We start from the raw sequence: 23,599 nt of genomic DNA on the forward strand, positions 1-23,599 counted from the left end.
TTAGTCGTTTAGTCGTGTCTGACTCTTCGTGACCCCATGGACCAGAGCATGCCAGGCACTCCTGTCTTCCACTGCCTCCCGCAGTTTGGTCAAACTCATGCTGGTAGCTTCGAGAACACTGTCCAACCATCTCGTCCTCTGTCGTCTCCTTCTCCTTGTGTATCTCTTTCCCAACATCGGGGTCTTTTCCAGGGAGTCTTCTTTTTTCATGATGTGGCCAAAGTATTGGAGCCTCAGCTTCAGGATCTGTCCTTCCATATAATAGGATATATGTCATCAGTGGCCCAATCTGAAACCCAGCCATGGTTTTAAAAATTCATGTCTTCTTGCATGTAGTTCTTGTACAGCAAACCATAGCTCAGTGGCAGAACACTGGCTTTGTATGCAAAAAGTCCCAGATTCAATCCCTGGCATCACCAGGTAGAACTGGGAATGCTTCTTGCCTCAAACCATAGAGCTGCTGCCAGTCAGCATAGACAACACTGAGCTAGGTTTGCCTCTGTATAAGGCCTCTTTCTGTGTTCCCTGGCCTCCCACGTACAACGCTTTATCAGATTGTCAAAAGATGAGGTTCTAAGAAATCAATGCAGTGACAAGTGAAAGAGGGGCACATTCGCCTCCTGGAGATCAGGCTCCCCCAGTAGCGCACACTAAACATTTATCCTGAAAAACAAGTATATCTGATTTAGTGGGATTTACTTCTTACCTACACTTTGCATTATATGATACCTGATACCTGAAGAACAGGAGAAACCAATTTGGTACTCTCCATATGTTCTTGGACTACAACTCCCATCAGCCCCAGCTATCATGGCCATTGGTTAGGGATAATGGGAGTTATGGTACAATAAAATCTAGAGGGCACTGTATTGTCTATCCCTGCTACAGGTAAAAATCTTGTGACTCTCAGTACCTAGGGATCCATGGGAAGCAAGTTTCCAGAGATCACATATATTCAAAAGGAGAGCCATTAGCTTATAAAATCATAAGTAGATAGAAACAACAGTGTTAAATGTTCAAATGAACTGTATAGAGACAGAACATCACAGCATCCTGGATGAATTATATGTACAGCCATTTCAAACAGACTATTCAAATGGAGTTCCTTAAAAGAAAATCAAGACTTCATTCTAAAATAAAACAAAATCATAAAGGCGTCATTTCTACTAAATTTTATTCAAGTTTGCCAAACATCTAAACATATACACCAAGGCTTAGCATCACACACACCCTTTTCATGAACGTCAAAAAGAGAGAATAAAACTAAGAACTAAAAAAAAAATAAAAAAAATCAGATGTACCCTATTGAGAGAACGGAAAAGGTGCAATGGATAACATTTGCAGCTATGGCTTTTTATAGCAACTGAACATCATCTAGTATGTAAGAAAGAGAGCAAACCCTGCTATATTTAATGAAAGAAACAAGTAATTAAACCACATCTGAAACATGCCTTCTTCATTCTAGTATGTTACATGAACAATACTACTCTGGTCTCTCAAGGCTATACTTCATCCATTCTGGCTTACCTGTAAATGTAGCACAGTATTCAGACAGGAAACATGTACCATATATATAGCGAAACAACTTGTCAAAGAGTCAGAGTGGCTGTTGTACTTAAATGAAAGAAAAACCCTTTCACACACTACATTCAGTGCAGAACTAACTGAACCGGGGATATTGTGAAAGCCTATAGGAGAGCTGGAATAAAATTATTTTTTAAAAAGGATTAGATAAAACCATGAAGATTGATTTTAAGAACTGTGAACTAAACAGTTAGAAGTTGCGAATTTGCCTGCTCAGGGCAGTCTTTTCTATTTGTTAGAAATAACAGAGGGAGATGGTTCTGTAACTGTCCTATGTTTTGCAACTTATTTGCGAAGCATCCATCTGGCAGAGGTCATTTTCAGAGCCAGGATATTGACCTCTGGGGTCACTGGGTCAGCCCTGTCTTCTACTTCTTAGAAGATCTAGTTAGGTCAAAATGATTCAAACTTGATGCAGGTATGATAGCTGCTTGTTGAAGTCGATGGACCATGGTAGTTTCTTTTGGCTCAGTGAGCTGCACCAGTACCAGTGAGATCCCATTTTCCACAAAAAAATATGCTTAGCAAGAGATGAAAAACAAAAACAGGACGACAGCCCTTGGGCAATCTGCATTCACTGTCTGAGATAACAGAAAGCTGTATTTTGTGCTCAAAGATAGAAGCAGAGAAGGCAGCATGGTCAGTTTGCTTCACCGTTTGTCAACTGGGTAGTAAGTATTGGGGGCGCTTTGTCAGCTTGCTGCACACTGAAGGAAATGTACTTCTTCCTGAACTGAACAGGCTGACTTAGGTTTGTTGAATTTTAAGGGAGACGCTTCCAGACATTATGGCATGAGCAGACAGGCCTCACTCTAACATTTGGACTGAATAGTTGCAGACATATTTCATTTCTTTTAAAATTGGGCTACAAGTGCAAAAAAATAAAAATAAAATTCTGCTGCCACTTTTGCACACTGGACCTCTAGAGAGTGAAAGCCTTTTCTAAAACGCAAATCTGTATTTGCAACATGTCACCAGCTTCCCCCTAGAAAGAAAGCAATAGGAAGTATCTGCTCTTAGTGATGTTTTAGCAGTTTGTGCAAATATGTATTTTAGCTGTCACGCTTGGGGGTTCTCAATGGATTGATTTGGATTGTTGTCTGTACTTTATTTTATTCTTGCTCATTGTTGTAATGTTTGCTTATGGATTTATTACCCTTACAAATCTGTTGAAGTAGGTGGGATATAGACTTAATTTATCTAATCTAGAATTTATGTCTGTTGCAAACCACAAATTAAGAGCAAGACAGAATCCAAGTTGAGGTGGACTAGAAATTATTGCCGTTACTCAGATTACTTCAGATTAATAAGGAATAAGGAGGAAAAAAAGACAATATAGTGACAGTGGATTATATGGTCAAGAAATGTCTGAAAGCAACTATTGTGCTCTGGCTCTCCACAACGTATACACATTGCCCAAGGTTTAGCAAGCAAGTTTACTCCCTCCCACTAGGAATGAGAAAGGGCATTATAGTTGCCATGGCATTTTCTGCCCTATACTCTGGTTATAATCTGCATGCTGCGTGCTAAATTCATTGCATGCAAGACTGCCCTCGCCAAATTACTTTGAACTTGGACAAATCTAGCAGATGACCCAGAGGCGAGAAGCAGCCTCCTATGTCATTTCCTGGTGTTGTAGCGATATGCTGAGATTTCGCAATCATACTATATGACTATCCCCTCAAAGGGGAGAGTGCATCCTTCATGCATTTTCCTAACGAATATTCTGTATTTAAGAAGTTATAGACTCTGGGCTTTTCTTCTTAGGACTGATAGAGGAATGCTTCTCTTGCCAGAGATTTATCTATACCTTTCGCTCTAAATTAGTTGGGTATTTCCTGAAGTGAGGGACATCTCTTTTTGAACACATCCAGACTGTTACTTCCTGCGCAGATAGTTCTGAAATGTAGTTCTAAACTAACAGTGCAGGAAGCAGTGCAGACTCACAAAAAAGCAATCCCAGACTATACACCCACAACAACTCATTTGGATAGTCACGACATTGAACCTGTTGATTTCAGTCTTTTACTGTCTGGACTACTTGGGAGAAGCACATTTGCTACATGGCTTATAGGAGGCAGGTGCAGCCTACCAAAAGCTCTTTTCAAAACACGCCCCCCTAAATTAACCAGTTCACTGCAGTTAATTTAAAGAGCACTAAACTGACTACCACTATATGCTGTTAAACTCCACCCTCATGGAGGGATTTTTACAGTGCAACGAGACTGAATGTCAAAGAGCTCTTGGTCTGTTTACACCAACCAAAAAGGCAACACTGCACTGCAGTCTGACACTGTTTTATTTTGATAATGACAGCATCTCTAGCACTCTGATGCTTCTAACATTCAGACTGTTAAGAACTTGAGTTACAACGCAGGTCTCTGTGAAAGGAAGGGCAGACACCTGGGTATCTTCACTATAATAAAGGCTCTTCATGAGGCCATAGGAGTGTCTTGCCAGCATTCTACAAAGTAATGTATTGTTTTAAAACTGAAGCACAGATGCTAATAAAGCATCAGCTCATTTGCTGATGAGAAAAGCTTTGAGTGGCACCAGGTGAGCATCCTGAGTGACTTCAGAACTGAAGCAGGTTCCTGAACACGTTGCTATGATCATCCTACACTCTGCGGAACCCATTGGAAGTCTTTATGGCAGACTTCAATCTGCTCCCGTTTTCAGATCTTATTCTTTAGTCAGATGAATGTGGAGACTCTCAATACTACTTATGCCAAAAGGGGTAGGGGTGGGGGGAAGAAATGCATATGTGGAGGGAAATGATACTAGAGAGAAGGTAAAGTTCGAATTTGGGCAGTAGGCTCAGCTGCTGTTCCCATTTCTAACAGCTATAGCTGCACACAGATGGAAAAATATTTGGTCAGATGCTAGCAGCCAGCTAGCGTGTTTGGCTCCTGCAGCCCCTCCAATTCCATGCAACGCAGTTCATTTACTTCTTCTTTGCAATGACATTTCTGCAGACCCAGTTCATGCCATCCTTCAAAAACAAGACAACAAAGAAATGGAACATTAGATGAGAGGAAAGGGTCAGCTTTTGCCCAGCTCACAATAAGCTCTCCCTTATCCCATTTTGCAAACACACATTCAAGTTTCGCTTTCCCCTATCCTATATAATAGCGTATGTGAAATGCTCTGTCTTGTTAGAGCAACTATGGTTAGGAAACCTGATCTACAAATGGCCCTTCTTAATATTAGATCACTTGTCTTGTTAGTTAAGTTATGGGACTAGGAATTACTGCCTTTTTATCAGGCTTTTCTGTCAACATGACCCTCTTTGGTTTTAATTGTGACATGGATCCACCCACTTACAACTGTGTGGTTGTTATTATCCTGCTTTATTTTGAAGAGGATGGACTGTAAATCTAAATTCGAAGGAATATCAAGGATCCTTTGCTAACTCAGCAGTATACAAACTTAGGATGTAACCACACAGAAACTTTTGTCAAGTTCAATTTAACTTTTGCACCATACATGTGTGCTACCTAGTCCTGGGACTGCAGCTTTGAGATTTTCATCGTCTCCTCCCATTTATGAAATGCTAAATTTGCTCAGCTGCATCCATACACACCCTGATAAATATTCTGCAGTTGCCAAAAAAGGGAGAAAAGATAGATACCCGAAAATGAGATCACGAAATAGCTTCCAATAAATAATTTTTAATAGATGAAATTAACAAAGTTGGGGAAACCCAGCCAGATGGGCAGGGTATGAATAATAAAATTATTATTAATTATTATTATGGCAGTGTAGTTGGCAAAATGCACAGCTGCAAAGGTATAAAGTATTAGTAAAAGGAACTGCACTTAGAAATGCACTAATAACGAAGGAGGCAGGGATGTAGAACTACCAAGAGCATATAGCGACTCAGACAGCTGGCCCATCTATTAGTGGTCCTCCCAAGTCTCAGGCTGAGGTCCTTCTAGCCTTGCTGACATCCTTTTCATTGGAGAGCTTGGAGATTGGCCCGTCTAGTCCAATCACAAATCTGTCCAATGACGTACAAGGTTTTGAATAAAGGAGAAAGCCTAGGAAATGACATACAAATAATGTTGGTTTTCATGCACCTTTACCCAAGTCCCCGGCCCTCTCTGATTTAATCTTAATAGCCCACAGTTTTGTGTCAGCAAGAATGAATGGTTGGAGCTGAGCATGTTGCTGTGTATACTGTAATGTCTTCAACATAACTGGAAGGCCTGCAGATTTCAGCTTCCTTTTTTTAAAAAAATAAAAGCACACATGGATTAATTTGTTAAAGGACATGCATGCACAGCAAGTTCCAGTACAGTTGACTCATGTTCATTGTAGAAAATACCGCAGAAAAAAGGTTTGGGTGGGGTTCCCAAAAGTAATGGTAGAATGTTTCAGAACTCAACAAGTTGCCTGCTCCTCCCTACAGCTGCTTGTTTGCCCTTACAGCACCAAGGACACATGCTCCCTTGCTACCCAAGACCTTGTGAAGAAATTCTAAATGCTGAAAGAGCCTTACATACATCAGTCAAAATGCTGGAAGTAAATGTTTTGTAAAACTAAAGGGAGTTCTACAGCAATTAGGAAACATACATGCCAACTTCCTTTATTGCACCTTTTAGAAATCTGGTTGCTTAGAGCAGTTTTTTTTAAAAAAACAGAGCTTTCTGCAACAGTTTTTGCTGCTCCTGTTTGCCTCTAAAGCAGTAATCGTGTTTGCACACATCATGGAATACAAGGCAAGCAGCACTCCTCATTCATTTTGAATGTAGGTTTATATGCTGAAGCAGAAGAGCTGAGACAGCTTAAAGTCATCAATATCTGCTGACACTCCTTTGATATTCAGCACAACAATCCCATAAACAATACATCCCTGCAAAACAACCACCAGGCACCCCATCTCCCAGGTAGAAGCAGACCAGAACCTACCCATACAGAGGGACTCTAACACTGCCCAATGCCACAAGGGAGCTCAGCCAAAGGGAAACTCAGCTACCTGAACACTGCACAGCAGAGGCTCATAAAGCTGAGTTTATGATGGGATTTACTGTGGCTGTGAGCCTGACTGTATAACAAGGGCAAAAGAATGACAAGGCACTATGCAGGAGGAAAGGTGAACTCCAAATGGCTTTTCAATTCATATCTGGGTCACTTTACTTTGAAGGCAGGAACTCATCCAAAAATCACTTTCATAGCAAGAGCTGGTTCAAAGAGAATTCTGACTGTCCCTAATTGGTTTGTGGGGAATGAGTGTGTGAAATTAACACAGAGACTGCAAGGGGGAAAGGATCAATTTCCCTGGATCAAAGAGGATAAAACACACACTTTTTTTTTTAATCTGCAGGTAAACCGTTTCCCATACTCCACACAAATAATTGTCAGTATCAAGTTCAATGATGGGAAATAAATGTTCTCATCAGATAGCTAAAATGCAGAGATCAGCTTAATGGGATCAAATTCTGGTAAAGAATTGGTGGCTATTTGCCAGCAGGGAAAGAAACAGGAAGCTAGTAATTAGAGAAGCAGAAATTTGAAAATAAAATCAGTAAGGCTGTTGTTACATCTGCATTAGAATTTTATTTTATTTAACAGTAAGACAAGCTCAGCTAGATAAGACCCTTCTGGACCAACATCTTATTTCCAACAATGGAGAACCAGATGCGTTCAGAAAGCCCACAAACAGGGCATGAAAGACAACTACACTTCCCTTGCTGCAAGTCTCCAGCACCAGATATTCACAAGTGTACTGCCTCTGCATGTGATGGTTCCATTTAGCTCCCTATCCTCCCTGAATTTTTCTGGTCCCTTTTGAAGACATCTAAACCAATGGCTGTCACCACCCCTTGTAGAGGTTCATAATGTATTATGTGGAATAGTATTTCCTTTTGTTTCTTCTTTTTTTGCATAATTTTCAGTTGCAACTTTTCACCATACAATATAATGAACAACAAACTAATCTAAGTAAAATTAAAGAAGAAAACAAAGAAGAGAGGCCCTCTCCTTGTCTCACACAGAAGAGGGTGGGCCCCTCCCTGAAAGCTTCCCTTTCTTCTCCCACCTTGGGAGTTCTTCCCTTCCCTGCCTCTCACACAGGGTCTTTCACCAGTCATCCATCACCTTCCTGTGCGTACCCTCAGAGTAGAGGACATTGACAAACAAAATAAAACATAAGCAAAAGCAAAGTAGATGAAGGAAGAAAAAGAGAAAAGACAGGAAGAAAAGATAATTAAAAAAAGGAAAAGAGAGAGGAGAGGATAGAAATAAAACGACTTCAGATTCTCCGTCTGTCAATTAGATCTATAAAGATTATTCAAAATATCCAAAGTGTTCACTCCAGGATGGTATCCAGCTGTATTCTAGGAAAATATCCAGCTGTTTCTTGATCTGCTAGGCAATGTTTTTCCAATCTTCAGCCACACATATCTTAAGTCCATTCCTTTTCACACAAAAAGACTAAAAGGGGCTCTCCAATTGTTACTATCACTAAATGTTAATAATAGTTTTCCTCCAGTATGGTATGACAACTTTATTTCCATAAAATTCCAAGTTCCATTATTAGAATAATAATCCATAGTTATTTACTTGTAGTATATTCATTGATTCATACCCACTTCCATATATTCCAATCTTGTTTCCTGTTGGCTGTGATTTTCCATCCTAATTTAATAAAATAATAATAAGGGGGGGGGGGGGACTCCTTCTATTTCCATTTCTTCCATTCTTTTTCCAAGTGCATCACCAGAAGTTTGGTAGATGTTTCCTTTAAATTCACTCCAAATTGTACATAGAATACTTTCTCTGTCAGCCCTATCTCTGCCATCTCAAGAGGTTTCTTAATGCTTTTCTTCGTTCAATGCTTTTGTTCCACTCCTCCAGCATCACACCTCCATTGATTGTCCATTCTACACCTCAGGCACTTATGTGGCGGTCCTCTCCATTTCATCATTCACTGCCTCCAACTTTACCATCCCACTCTCATGTTCTGGCAGCATTCGCCCCCCGCCCCAGGCTCTGTCTGATCTTTCTCTGTTCCATTTTCATTCAACATTTTATGCATCTCAGCTCTGAGCTCTTTTAATTCCTCACCCAATAATTGACTCATGACACTATAAGTCAGTGGTGTGTTCAACAGTACTTTTACCTAGTCTCTGCCTTGAAAACTTGTGTCTGTCTCTTTACCAAAGAAGCACATTCCTTTCCCACGGTTAAGTAAGTTCACTTTTGCAGTCAACACTCCACAAAAGGTACAGAGAGTTAAAGGTAATATAAATGAAAATTTTTAACAACCAGAGCTCCCTTATCTGTTTATAATCTTTCTTAATCACAAACAGGTAAAATATTTGTTTTTTTTATCTTTTTGTTTTCCCCCCAGCCTGTTAATTAATGCCTCTTCTTATGCCAGCAGTCAGTTCACATTCCACGTGAAAGTTTAATTGGCAGATAGATCACCCCAGTCGTAATTCATCATAGTCTCAGAGGTAATTAAAAGAAGGGAGGTTTAATTGACCTAATGCCCCGAGGGGTAACCTTCAGGGCTACTATGTGGTGTCTGGGCATGGTGGCAGTTCCTCACTTCAAGTTATTCACTGCATCTGAAAACCTCCTGAAAGAGAGAATGTGATAACCAAGATTTACGTCTTGGCTATCATTAATCACCATGTAATTATCTCTGTTGATGGTGTATTGGCAGTAGATGACTAGTCAGCCATCTTTTCTCCCGGAAATCTCACAAATGCCCCTTTTGTTTCTTCTCAATCTACCACCAATCAATGTCATTTAGGTAACCCTAAGTGGTAGTGTTATGAGACATAGAGTGTCCACACTTTCCACAACATACATACTTTGTGAACCTGCATTATGTCCTTCCAGGGATACTGTTTAAAAAAACACACCTAAAAATCCCCAAATGTTTTAACCTTCCTAACAGGGAAGGTGCTCCCACTGCTTGGTCATTTGGGTTGCTTTTTTTCTACCCTTTCCTTCTTTACCTTACTCTTTTTGAGATGACTTGGTCATAATTGTATACAGTATACCAAATGTGACCACACTACGTAATATATAGTTATTATGGCAGCAGTTTATTTTTATTCTCTTTTTAAAAAATCAATCTGAAATTTGAGATTGTCATTGCTGATGTACACCAAGTTGATGTTCTCACAGAACTATTCATAAAGATACCAAGAACAATGCTAGATAGTCACAGCCAGTATATGTATGGTTAGGGTGTTTGTTTTCTTGTTCTTGTGCATGCACTCTCTCTCTCTCTCTGTGTGTGTTTTGCTCCATTGTAACTATATAAATAGATAGTTTCAAATTATGTTTATACTATAGCATTTATATTTTTGTGCCTATACTCTATATACCACAATGTCAGCATAAGTGTATTTTATACGTGGCTAAACACAACATCACAAGTGCAGTTACAAACTGAAAGAAAATATGAAACCAGAAGTAAGGGAATAGGATTGGCAATGTTTTAAGTACAGCCCCTATTTCAATCATCTGATTAACCTTATTTAACTTAAATAGCAAGAGGTAGTTGTCTCCCAATAATGATAGCGCATAAAGATCAAATGACTCCAGGTGTCAGTGTGTGTTTCTCAATGGCTGGAATCTGCCATTACCAACTAGGCTAGATGAGTTAAAAATAGTTAGAAAATCCAGCCATCTCCTTTTGTGCCTCTTTGTACGATCACAATCCTGTCTTGGACACCTGATGGCATGGACATCTCTCTGCTATGATACTGGCCTTTCTCTGCCTCTGTTAATATCTAAAACCCCACTAATTCCTTACCTGCTTGCACATTCCTTTGTCTCCTGGAATCGAGCAATCAAGCAGTCTCCTATGATCACAGACTCTTCAAGGCCTTTATACGATATTTGCAAATGTGTCAAGACAAGTGAACAGACTTCCCAATAACTTATTAAAAACAACGATGAGTGAATTGCAACGCAGTACACACAAAGTAGTGTGAAAAGAAAGGACAATGGCTAGGGGATAAAAAGAGGTGAAAAAGTATTTCCCTCCCCCAACTATCATTGGCTGTAATAAAAGGTCACTGCAGTAAGAGTAGTACTAAAAAGAAAATACAGAATATTCTTTTTTACAGTAAAACCTCCAAACCAGGATATCTACATCAGTAATCAGCTGGTGATGTGGAAGACTTCTTTTTAGAAAATGACCTGACGCCGTTCAACCTTTACCACTTTTGTAAGATTATAATACAAAAATATAAACCTATACATTAAGGTGACGTAATTGCTCCCATTGCCATTTAGTTTGATTTAGTACATGAATGAAAACAATGAAATGAATGTTGAAATGAAAACACCATTGGTAGTATAATTAATAAATAATAAAATATATTGTGGCGTCCTTTTCTAAAAAAGAAAAAGGGCAGTCTTTCACAGCAACTCTATTTCCCTCTTATTTCTGTTTAAATAAAACTCCAAAGCCAAATATACTTCAAATTCTATCCTAATTATGAAGGACTTAGATTTAAAAGATATTGGCATTTATTCAGCTGAGTACTGTCAGCTCCAGTTGCTTGTGGCCCTTATTGCTTGGAGGAAAACTACAGTAGCTTCACTCTGAAGACTGGCTTCTGTTCTGGGCTTTCCCATCATGTGCCTGCAAACACATTTTCTATAGAATGGTGTCTGATATTTTCACAAGTGCTCACAGTGTGTGGGGGTGTCTGTGTGCTAAATGCACATGTGGATGTGGGGGTGGAGAAGCATAAATGCCACAAGTCTCTTTTGTGGCAATTCACGTGTCAGCTTATAAACCTGAGTTGTGTACTGGCAAACAGAAGCGCTGAGCTGACTGATCCCTTATTCTGTAGTATGAGGGATATTTCTAGCCAGTCTGCTCCTGTCTCTCTTTAGCGTGTTAAATGAGAAGAACAAAAGGCCTGGTACAAATCTGTGTATGGTAAAAAATTATCTTCTCTGAACAATGGCAGGAAGCCTGACTGGTGCATTGAAGGAGAGTGAGAGTCAATTATAAACAATGGGGCTGCTCTACATTACTGCTCATGGAAATAAACCGGGGGCACTCTTTACATTCAAAGCCTCTTGATCAGAACCTTTCACTGGTATCAAATAGATACAGGGCAAGCTCGCAGCAGATTCCTTTCTTAATTAACATTTTTATTTAAAGAGACCCATTTCAAATAATAGTTAAATTCTCTAAATGTATATAATTTATTAACCATAATGTAATCTCATTAACCTTGAAATCCCCAGCCTTAACTACTGAGTTCTGCAGACTATAGCTTAATCTACGAAACTAATTAAAATGACCTTCAAACCATTTCTCCTTCATTTGCTGTCATTATTTATTCTTTTTTTGATACTCTGCCCTGGGGCTGTCACAAACCGTTCCCTATTAACTCATTCTCTGTACGTTTCTGTTCCACAGAAAGTCCTATTTTCTTTTCAAATCCACTGTTGCCAACTTGCACTCTTGTTATTCATGCAACAGCCTCCTGGGTACCTTCCCTCCTCCCAGCTGGCATATTTACTTTCTCTTTATAGCCTTCTAAATAAATATCTGATAACACTTCCATGTTCTGTCACCAGCCTCTAGGGTGGTTCTTTAATGCTGTGAACTAGGACTGAAACACTACATCTCCTTTTTCCTGAAGAGCTGAAGCAACAATTCTTCTATATTTACCTCAGCTTCAGTGCACGAATTAACTGTTCTTTAAACTTCCCATTTAGGGCACACTGGAATCTCTTGATTGCCAGGCCACTGGGCAAAGATGTGCCAATGATTACTGGCTAAAGCTGTGTCAGAACATTCCATTCACTGCTAATAGTGGCAATACTTGAAAAGTGTACGGAGGCATCAAGAAAGCCTTTGGACCAATAGTCAGGAAAACTGCACCACTAAAAATATTATCTGGAGAGATTATCATAGACCGCAGCAAGCAGATGAAGCAATGGGCAGAGCAGTACAAAAACTGTACTGGCAAGAAAACATGGTTGCTAGCACAGCAGTTGACAGCATCCAGACTCTGTCTGTCTTGGAAGAGCTGGATGTTCCTCCTTCCCTTGACAAGCTGAAGAACACCATCAACTCTCAGGCATGTGGTAAAGCCCCAGGACAGGGTGGAATTCCAGCAGAAGTGCTGAGTGCTAGCCTCAACTCCTCCTTCGTGATGCACCTCCATAGCCTTCTCTTGCAGTGTTGGGAAACAGGATCTGCGCCACAAGACATGCACTGCTCCAGCACTATAACCCTCGACAAGAACAAAGGTGACTGCCATGATTGTAACAACTACTGAGGAATCTTCTTGCTGATTACTGGGAGGAAAGCCTTCGCCCAGATCTCAACAGATTAAAGTCACTCACTACAGGGTCTATCCCAAGTCGCAATGTGCAGCTTTAGAGCTCAGAAGTTAAGACTCAACATGATTTTTTCATTGCATTAGCTGCTGAGAGCAGAGGTGTCCCTTTTGTGTCACCTTCATAGACCTGTCAAAGGCCTTTGACCATATCAGCCAAAAACGACTCTTTACACTGCTCAGTAAGATAGGACACCAACCTAAGCTCCACAAGATGATCATGTCCTTTCATGAGAACATGTGCAGCACTGTCCAGTATGATGGCTCATCCTCGGACTTCTCCCCTCTAAAGAATGGTGTGAAACAGGGCTGTGTTCTTGCCCCAACTTCTTCTCCCTGTTGCTCTCATATGCCTTCAGCTTGACTAAAAACAGTGTGTAATCCATTCAAGGAGCAACAGGGGGCTGTTCAACCTGGCAAATCTCCATGCCAAGACAAAAGTGCAGCAGGTCTTTATCCAAGAGATGTTGTTTGCAGATGATGCAGCCTTGACAGAGCACTCTGAAGAAGCTCTACAGAGTCTCATCAACTGTTTTGCCTAAGCTTGCATGGAGTGCGGTCTTATTGTGAGCCTGACAAAGAGCAACACCCTGAGTCAGGATGTGTCACCTTCTCCATGCACCTTCTCCAGGTGTTGCCAACACTCCATGCATCAGCATTGGTGAGCGCATGTTTGGGGTGGTAGATGATTTTGTCTACATGGGGTCCACCATAACAAGCTACTTCTACTGTGAGCAGGTCAAGCTTATTGGCAAGGCAGCTACGTCAATGGCTTACCACACCACAAGAGTATGGGAGAATGTGATGCTAATGACCAGTACCAAGATGAAGGTCTATCAGATTTGCGTGTTGAGCCACACTGCTTTACGGAAGTGAGTCATGGGAAACTTACAACCGCCAGGAGCAACGGCGTCTCAATGCCTTCTACACGGACTGCATCAGGAAGATTTTGGGCATTACATGGCAGGACAGCTTGTGCTCTCCCAAGCCCTCATTCCTCCCTCAGTGATGTCTACACTGGATTTGTCCTGTCCACAGAATGGAAGATGGCAGGATCCATTAGGCTGGAAACATTAACCATGCTGCATGGGAATCCCTTACAGATTATTGCTGTGCCTGTGGACAATCAGGTCATGTATCCACAGCAGTGAACAGAGGAGGAATGACCGCTGGAAGGAGCACATAAAGAAGAAAAGCAATGGTACACCTGTATCAGTACAACAAGATGCCTCCATCTAACCCAACTGCAACAAAACACGTCTCTCCAGTATCATTCTCTACAGCCACGGCAGGCGCTTTAACTCTCCAATGGTTTGACTTAACATCCGAAGGAGCACTTTTCCATTGTCTCCCTAGACAGATGGATGCCAACCAATAGTTGTAACTCAGCTTCCTTTGTATAAGTTGTTTCCTAAACCAATGAAAGCTCAAAGAGAGGCCCCAGATATCTGAGTGGACAGATGTGTACCAATCTAGCAAGGGATATTTTGTGTGCAGATATAACCTTCCACGTGCATGACAGTTGCTCACTGGTCTCCCCATCCACACTGTGGTGCTCATCCAGGCCTCAATGATCTGTCACGATCTGTGTATATATCTGTATGCAGTTGTGCATCCTCATCCTTACTAAGCCACCAGAGTTTATAGTTAATTGCCCATGAAGCAACCTGGATGGGGGCCATAGTGTTTAAGTGTCGTATCTGCATCATAGGCAATGTTTCATTGTACCATCTGTGGGCAGTTTGTATGACTGGCTCACTGTCGGTGTCCAGTTTTCAAAGAAATGAAAAGCTGTCACATTCAAAAACAGAGACCAATTAAAATAGCTTATAGGATACTGCTCTCCATTGCTACCACCACAAGATACACAAAGCTAACAAATCCCCAATTTACTAATCTAATATGAGATCAGAGTGGCCACTTTCTTATTCTGTATCTCGTGATGTATGTGCATGTGTGTATGTAATTTATGTTGAGCAGCTAATGTTCAACTATTTTTGTTTTGATATTTTCTTTACACACTGCATTGAGGGCTTTGCACACTGCAAATTTATCAATTTATATACTGCTTAGATACAATTGTCTCCAAGTGATGTAGATGAACTACAATGCAAAGGAAAGGTAAAATTCAGTTAAAACTCTAAAATCAGACTACAACCAAAATGCCTGTTGGAACAAAACAAAACAAAAGTCTTCAGTAGGTGCCAGAAGTTCCACAGTGAGGGGGCCTGTCTAACCTCAACTGGAAGAATGTTCCATTGGGCCCATGATACATTTAATATTAATATAATGCAAGGTATTTTGCCAAACAATTTTTTTTTTATAGAAGAGTTTCCCAAAATGAAGTGTTTGTCTCCTTCCTTAAAGTGTGTGTGTGAGAGGGGTGGGGGGAGGGAGGGAATGAGAGACAGAATGCTGCCTGGTGGGAAGTGGTCACTAGAAATAGAAAATTTACTGAAAGTTGTAGTTGATAAGTCAGCCTGACTATGGGTGGTAGTCAACTACCTTACGTTTTACTCAGAGAAGACCCATTGAAGTAGATGAAAATGGCCAAGTTAAGACTATTAATTTTGATTTACTCTGAATAAAACTTAGTTGAATACCACTCTACAGTATATGTATATAGATCAGGCCAGCAATGTTGAAACAGCATCATGAGACCCTAATGATGTAATGGAGACTCTAAGTTTAAGGAGGAGGGAGAATCTCATGAGAGAGCCTGAGTCTTGTGTTAGAAGTCTTTACCTCCCTCCACACACCAAGCTACACATTTTTTGCTTTGTTTTGTTGAGTTTCCAGTTTTGCAATACATACATCATACATTATGATCCAGAATTGGGGGGGGGGGGGTGTGCATTTCTCATTCAGACCAGTAGAAAGGCTATTCTGCCAGAATAAACATTGCCTCCTCACCGACACACCCTCTCCTGTGAGGGCCGAACAAGACTGAATCTGCCAGACTCTGTCACGGATCGTGTGCAAGTTCAGACCCTCTACAATCTCTGCAGCAGGGGCTGCCGTCAGCAAATCTTGTTTGTTCGCAAAGATGAGCACAGGAACACCACTTAGCTTCTCTTCATCTAAGAGTTCCGCTAGCTCCTGTAAGAATCATAAAGATGCAGCCAGTATTTTTAAAAAGCCTTTGGCAATGGGAGGCTGACTGTTGTATCTAAGTAGTTGTACATGTTTTAGTAACATATAGGGCAAATAGTAAATGCTAATGTTTCAACAAAGCACAGATGTTATAGTAAAACAAGTAACTGGTACATACAATTACTGAGACAAAGATTTAAAAGCAAATCCCTCTGTCTATGGAACAGAGAAAGTTTTAGCTCAGTCCAATATTACCAGTTGTTTTCAAGGCACTGTCAATCCCAACCCTCTAGAGATCAGCACTGATGACGCAGCAAAAATACATGCTGGCACAGTTATAACTTGACTTGCTAGTAGAATGGAGCAGCCCTTGAAAACAGGTGGTTTTATCCTACATATGCTTCAAATTCTGCAGGAATGCTAACAGCAAGCTTTGAACTTTGTTCCAGTTTAATCAACTGTAATTCATGCATAGGACATCACTGATAAAATCTCTATCCAGAAACAAGCTCATCTTCATAAAAGGCAGCTGTTCTGGCTACTAAAAGGGATGCAAAGTGCTCATACAGACATCATTTGTTGATAATATCAATGAATGCGTTAGGGAATAGATAGTTAAAGAAAATGGGAAATGGAGCCTGCTAAATCTCATTCTAAACTTGTTGTAAGATGGCCTTAGAACTGTAAGGAAACAGGCCTAAAATAATGGGCAGGTGCCCGGGAAGGTTAAACCCTTCAGTCCTAAACTTGCGGTGAAAGGTACCAGAAGGAACAATACTGGCAGAGGGAGCACAGAATTCATAGACGGGTGGTTAGCAAGTCCTTTACAGATGTTGTTGAAGATTATCAATGCATGATTATTTCTGATGCACTTTGTAGTCCACCACCACTAGCACATTATTATAGAAGCACATCCATGCTGTGTGTTCTGTAATTGAGCACTATGTCCCTGTATGCTATACAAACCTCTGTAGTCTTAATTATGGTAGCCAGATAGCTGGAAATGGATATAGCTGTACCAGTCTTAACTGTCCCCGCAGAACAATCTTATTTCTTTGGGTTTTACTTGAGGAAAACAGAAAAGAGCTTAAAAACGCAGAAGAGTAGCCTAAACATTCATTAATTCAATTGGCAGAAAATGATAATTTAAACTTAACAAGGCTTAGCTTGCTTTTAAAATGGCAAACTGTACACCAGTCCATTTTCAAATGTCTGACAGTGTTATATGTACTTATATACATTATAGAAAAAGGTGTACAGCGATTTCCTGAAGTTGTGCATTACTTACCTGACCCGTTTCTTCAAATCTCTTTCTATCTGCACTATCAATGACATAAATCTAAAAAAAAAAAAGGCAAAATAGTTATGAATGCAACATTAGCCAAGAAATAATTAAGTCTTCCCACTAGCCCATTTCCAATCACGTCGACTTGGCATTACTTCCTTTTTAAGGAACCTGCAGTCAGGAAAACTTTTATTCACCTATATATCATGTCTGAAAATTCTCATTATTCTGATAGTGGATGGTTGTACCTTGGCAAGATTCGGCACAGATATTTATTTTGGCGTGTGTGAATACATACAAACATCCATTTACCAAGTGATAAGTTACTAAAATGTGTCTATAATTACATAATCAGTGTGTGGGGGGGGGGGACACTTAATGCACTTCCACACCACAGCAGAAGAGGAAGCAGGGGGCCTTGAAAAATTGTTCATCACATAGCTCTTTATATCCCATCAGCATCTTCTTACTCCCCATAATGTCTTCTTCCTTTTTGTGGGTTGGATGGAAAATTTTCTTACCCCTGGCTATTGTTAGCCATTTACAACTTACAGCCAGCAAGAAGAGATTCCAGAAAATCAATGCATTCAGCCCAAATTTTAGCTTATATAATCCAACTGAAAATAAGCTAGACAGTGGCCACATTTGGATGATCATATCTTAACAAGTTGAAAGAAGAACAAGCCATTTCGAAACAGGCTGTCATTTGCCTTCTCCCTTCATGTGAGTTGCAATTAAAGCAGGAAGTCTGTAATTCAAATTAAAAAATAAATAAATTGTCCAGTAGCACCTTATAGACCAACGAAATTTGTTCTGGTGTAAGCTTTCGTGTGCATGTACACTTCTTCAGATGAAAGCTTATACCAAAACACACTTAATTGGTCTATAAGGTGCTACTGGACAATTTTTTATTTTTTTTATTTTTATAAACATGGCTACCTACCTGAATTTTAATTCAAGGGTAGGTGATGTGGTACCCCCCAGACATTGTGGGGCTACAGCTCCCATCTGTCTCAGCCAGCTAAATGTCAGGAATGATGGAAGCTGCAGTCCAACAACATCTGGAAGACACCATGTTGGCTCCCCTTTTCTAATGAATTGTGTCTTCTTATTTTGTCCAGACTGAGAAATTATGGTTACCATCTTTGTAACAAGCCAGGAATGTAGACCACATATTGAAGTTGGTTTAGAATTCCGGGTTTTTCCAAAGATAGTAACTATAATTTCCAGGTTTGGGAAAAAACAGGAAACTATGGGAAATTGTGTCAAAATGGTAGGGAGGAAAGGGGCCATGACCTTAGGCAAAAGGCTCACTCACATCTCAGCTTTATTAAGCTAAGATATGCTCATCAAAACTGGGTCACTGTAATACTTGGGCATATAGCCTGGCAACCAGCCTCAACAACTTTGATTCTTAGGATAGTTAGTAGTTACAGAACCAGCCATGGGGCAAAATGGTATATTACCCCAAAGAAGACAATGTTTATAGTAATGGGGCACTTTTGTTGTGAGGGTGAAACACTGGTTTAGTCTTCAGACAAGAAGGCTGCACTTACAGAAGCATCCACCAGATCCCTATAGCATCTGGCTGTTCCCCAAGGACCTCTTATCTAAGCGTAACTTGTGAAAAGCATCCCATTCACAACTCGAGACTGCAGACCTTATGGCAATGCCACAGTGAACAGCACTGCACCAACCAAGGTAGATACATGTCAAGTGCCTACTTCCCATAACTAGAAGGCTCGATGCCAAATAGCTGCAGGTGCGTGTCTGAATATGCAATCATTCAAATATACACACCTTTATTTGACTGTGCATAGCTTCCAAATAGCACAGGTGTGGGTAGCTGGAGTATCTCCCATTCAAGAACACCTGCATGTTTATGAATGTGCAATCACTTCATGTGTTAAAAATATTCTTGGAGGGGCCTCTCACTTGTGTAATACTCTTCAGTTTAGAGCAGAGACAGGCATCTTAGTAAGCAAGCTGTCTTGTTTCCAAGGCACACGGGGCTAGTTTGGGTTCTGTGTTCCAGCATTTCCTTCAAAACATTTTTGTAAATGATAGTTCAGAAAGGGGGAATGCCCCTGCTCATGGATTTAGGTTTGTTTTTTAAAAAAGAAAGAATGCCCATAGGCAATCAAAGTGAATCAGATATAAAGGAAATCTGGGCAAATGATGGCATAAATTATAAAAGGGATTGAAGTGATAAAATTTATTTTACATTAATTTGCCTACTCTTGTGTTTGCAAACGTCAAGGTTTTCTTGTTGAGATTCCTAGACTGGAGATGATGGGGGTTCATTTGGTCTTAGTTTAAACATACACTACTTCTTACACCTGGTCTTTGGGTGGGTGTTTGATTTTCGTTGTTGTGTATACTGTGTATATACGGACAATGACAATAATTTTTTTTTATTTTTTTATCTATTTCTTCCTTTCTTGGGCAGTGGGGCTTTATGGGGATTGTTATATGTGTTTTTAGAAACTGAAAAATAAAGAATGTTAAAAGAGCACCTTCCCTCTTTGTCTCTATACAAGAACTGCATAGATATATGTGTTGAATAGTTGATTAACTGTTCGAAATCTTCATGACTTAGCTAAACTTGCCAAGATACAGGATTTACAGACATTCGGTAGCATATGCTACCTCCCCTCAGTAGAAGAGGAGGCAGGGGGACTGGTAAAATGATCTTAATCACTAAGCAGCTAAGTTCCCCTTCCCACAATCCTTTATCCTAGCTATAACAGATACTCTGCTTTTTGAATGGATGTGCCTACAGTACTGCACTGGGAACATGTTCAGTTAATTGCTGCTATCAAAGAAAGGCGCAGAGTCCTGAAGCCTGCAGTTAACTTCCATAGAACCTCCCCGGTAACGTCAGTGATACACTTCTTTACCAGACTGGAGTATGTTTTTAAGATCTACTTTGGAAGTTCTCCTCAAGATTCCCTTGCTGGAAGATGTTAAGACAGGTGCCAACAAGAGAGTGCACCTTTTCAGTGATACTGCCCTGCAGGAGCAGCCAATCCAATGCTCCCACTGCCACACCCTACACTGGGCCAAGCTTCCCACACCTTGTCCCTCCCCTCTCAATAAGCACAAGTGACCCGCTGTGTTGGGAAGCTGAGAGAGCAATGGTGCCCCACCCATGTCGCTCCACCACTTGTTTCTAGTGCCCTGTCTGTTAATCCCCTTCCCCAGGCAGGTTTGTGAGGCACCAACACTGGTGTCCTTGGGGTGTCCAAATCTTTTATTTTCTCCAGGGCTTTTAACTGAGCAACCTATATGCTTCCTGCTTTTCTTTGATTTATTTCATTTTTGCTGTCACAACTGCCCTTCGGCTTTTTATCTGTACATTTTTATTGTTTCAACTGGACATTTTGTTTTTGCAAGATGCTTTTGATATTGTTATATAGAAAATAAATATATAAATCAATATATAGGATTTTTCAGGCTCTGCGTGTGTAAAAGACTGCTCACACTACAGAGTGCCTTCTGTCCTCTTCTCCCCACTGAAGTAGGCAGCCTCTGATCAACTCTTGATGATTCCCCTCTCCCCACTACTGCCGCCCTCCATACTATATAACAGGCCTTTCCACAGGGTGCTAGGCTTACACAAAGTCTGGATACAACCCATAGATACTGGTTCGTGGCTGTCTGCAAGAGAAACCCAAGTATTCAGTCTGCCCTTTACAGTTCTGACTTTTGCCCATCACCAGTCCTTTCTGCATCCAATAGTGCACTACTGCCTCACTGATGAAGCCATGATAGCAATATGGCAAGCTGTCGGCCAAGCAGACTTTGCCAAAGAGCAAAATGTCATCAAGGGACTTGTCTTCCTTGATCCTCTGGTTAGCAGGCCTTCTAAATGCTTCTTCAACTGTGCTTCAAAAAGCCAACTGACTGAGCTGGTATAGGACAATACCTCAGGGAAGGGGATATGTGTTCTCAGTTCAAATTTCACCCAATGGAAAGGCTGTGATTGCTACTATCCCAAATTCCAATAGGGCAGGGGGAATACACCAGCAATAAGCCCCAATGTGAGCAGGATTACTGCCAGTAGAACCTTTATGTTGATAGAACACTGCTACTGTGTAGAACAAACCTGGGGCAGGGCGGCACAATGTCACTCGTCTGCTTCTGTGGCTGTTTAGACAGGGAACTATACTGCTCCCTTTTCTGCATCTGAATCGCCCTAGTAAGACTGTATTCTCTGGAGTGTTTTGATGAGTTCCTGTGCAGAAGCACTGTACTCATAATAGGTTTTACCTATTATGGAGGGAGCATGGGTTCTTCTCCACTGAGGTATGCAGCTGGCATGGTGTTATAACTGACACTCCTTTTTCTGTGTGTAGCCCTTGAAAAAAATTTGCTTGTTTGTAGAACCTTATCATTAGAGGGTCATTAATGAATTTCCAGGGATACTATGGACTATCTGTACACATTGGTGTACTGCTGTTTGTTTCTCCACCTACTGTTATAGCATTGCCTCTGCTGCTGAGAGCAGCATTGCAGCTATGTCACATTGGTGACAGATCTGGCATAGCAGGATAGTTGGACTGCCCAGTTAGGCAGCAGTAATCTCTTAGCATCAGTTCACCACTTGCAACATGGAGATAATACTGATTTATCTTACATGACTGTTGTCATAAATATTACTAAGATAATGAATGTGAAGACTTTTGAACATTCAAAAAGGAAATGGCATCTGGGAGTCATATAAGTGTCCTTCAAAAGATGCCATGGAAGGAAGAGCTCCATAAAATGTTGTTTTAATTGTGCAATGTGGTTGTACTTTGGTGGCACCCTTACTGTGTGTTTTGTAGAGTACTAAAGAAGAAGAAAAGCACTTGAGAATTGCACCTAGTAATTTGGTTCATATTTTTCAGCCTGGAACACAGAGCTACTTCAAAGGGAAGGCAAAACCAAATGGAACTGTCACATAGCACACTGTTGAGAGACCAGTTAAAAATAAATGTTTCTGCAGATTTCATAATTCACGTGCACACACTGGCTCTGCAAGAATGTTCAGACTGGCTGACTGCTGCAAAACAAATGACTTTGATTGCAGTATTTCTTAGCTGTTAAAGTCACTATGATATTTAATGTAGCATTCAGCAGTCGCCAATGCTTACCAGGATATCGGTGTTCTCAAAATAATTCCTCCAGTATGGCCTGATCTTCCTCTGTCCACCAATGTCCCACACATTCAGCTTGAAACCTTGTGCTTGCACGCTTTTGATGTTAAAACCCTGTGACAAGCAGAGATAAAGTATAACTGGTGTTAACGTGATGCCTGGCTTCGGATTCACAGGCACACATCAGTCACAGTTTATATATCACAACTCTGGAAACCCTAACAAAATAAACCCTGTGCTGCTATTCAGATGGATTGGCTGTGGGCAAGGTGAAGGCTATAGCAGCCTTGCATGGTTCAGGGTCTGTTTCTGTCAAAGCTATAAAGATGTATGTTGCAGCTCATAACAAGAAAGGAAGGTGCAGTGGGAGGTGAGAGAACAATGCAGATAAGAAGTAATCACATAGCCTTGCAAGGAGTAAGCCTCAGCTACTGAAAGCTGAGGCCAATGTGCAGGCTAACGAGAAGCAGAAGTCTGTATGTGAGTTGATATGAGAAAACTAGAAGCAACAGCTGCACTTCTGAAGGGCCCATTTCATCAATTAAAGCTCCAACTGAAAGGGGAGTGCAACCGGAAAAACAGGATGTGGTGCAGGCTGGCAGTGAGCTGCCACACAATACAGGGGATTGGCTTTAAGCTTGGAATCTGAGGGTGGGCTTTTTCTCTAAGGCGTGGGAGCATCTCATAGGCAATGTGCTCCATCTTGAGGACTGGGGGAAGGAGATCCAACCTTGTACAATCTCTAGCACCATCCACTGGCCAACATTGGGATGGTGTCAGTTGAGCAACTAATGAAAGATACTTTAGCCCTTAAAAAAAGCTCTGGAGAGTTGGTGCATGTAGAGAGGACAGAGGGACACTGTGTGTGTTGCAGTTTTGAAGTATACATGTGAAATATCTGCACCGTGTATGTGCTGAACTGCAACACTGAAGGACGTAACAACATGCAGCTTGGTTTAATCTTCTGATTTTCTAGTGTGTGTTCATAGTATGAGAAGTTTTAAAGCAAGAAATGCATACACTCTACAACTGTCACCATTCCATTGGGCACATGCACACCCCTTCAATCTACACATCACTATATTAACATGTGTAGGGAAGAGTCATAGCTCACTTGGAAAGCACATGCTCTGTATGCTAAAGGTCCCAGGTTGAATCCCTGC

General features: G+C 40.8%; 1 protein-coding gene across 3 annotated transcripts in view; it reads right to left on the minus strand.

Annotated features, from left to right (window-relative positions):
- The window catches only part of ARL3 (ARF like GTPase 3), a 51,785-nt gene that overhangs the window by 12,882 nt on the left and 15,304 nt on the right, over positions 1-23,599 (minus strand). For 2 of the 3 annotated variants that reach the window (XM_028730431.2, XM_028730430.2), the window contains exons 3-6: positions 22,434-22,550; positions 17,299-17,349; positions 15,831-16,016; positions 1,158-4,576 (exon numbers count right to left, since the gene is read on the minus strand). In XM_028730431.2, the coding sequence (XP_028586264.1) occupies positions 4,529-4,576; positions 15,831-16,016; positions 17,299-17,349; positions 22,434-22,550 (402 nt within the window). In that variant the 3' untranslated portion in view covers positions 1,158-4,528. Of the gene's footprint in view, positions 1-1,157; positions 4,577-15,830; positions 16,017-17,298; positions 17,350-22,433; positions 22,551-23,599 lie in introns of those variants that run through there. The other variant, XM_077930202.1, reaches the window with a different exon arrangement.

This window comes from Podarcis muralis, chromosome 6, assembly GCF_964188315.1.
Source record: "Podarcis muralis chromosome 6, rPodMur119.hap1.1, whole genome shotgun sequence".
In the NCBI taxonomy this organism is placed as follows: domain Eukaryota; kingdom Metazoa; phylum Chordata; class Lepidosauria; order Squamata; family Lacertidae; genus Podarcis; species Podarcis muralis.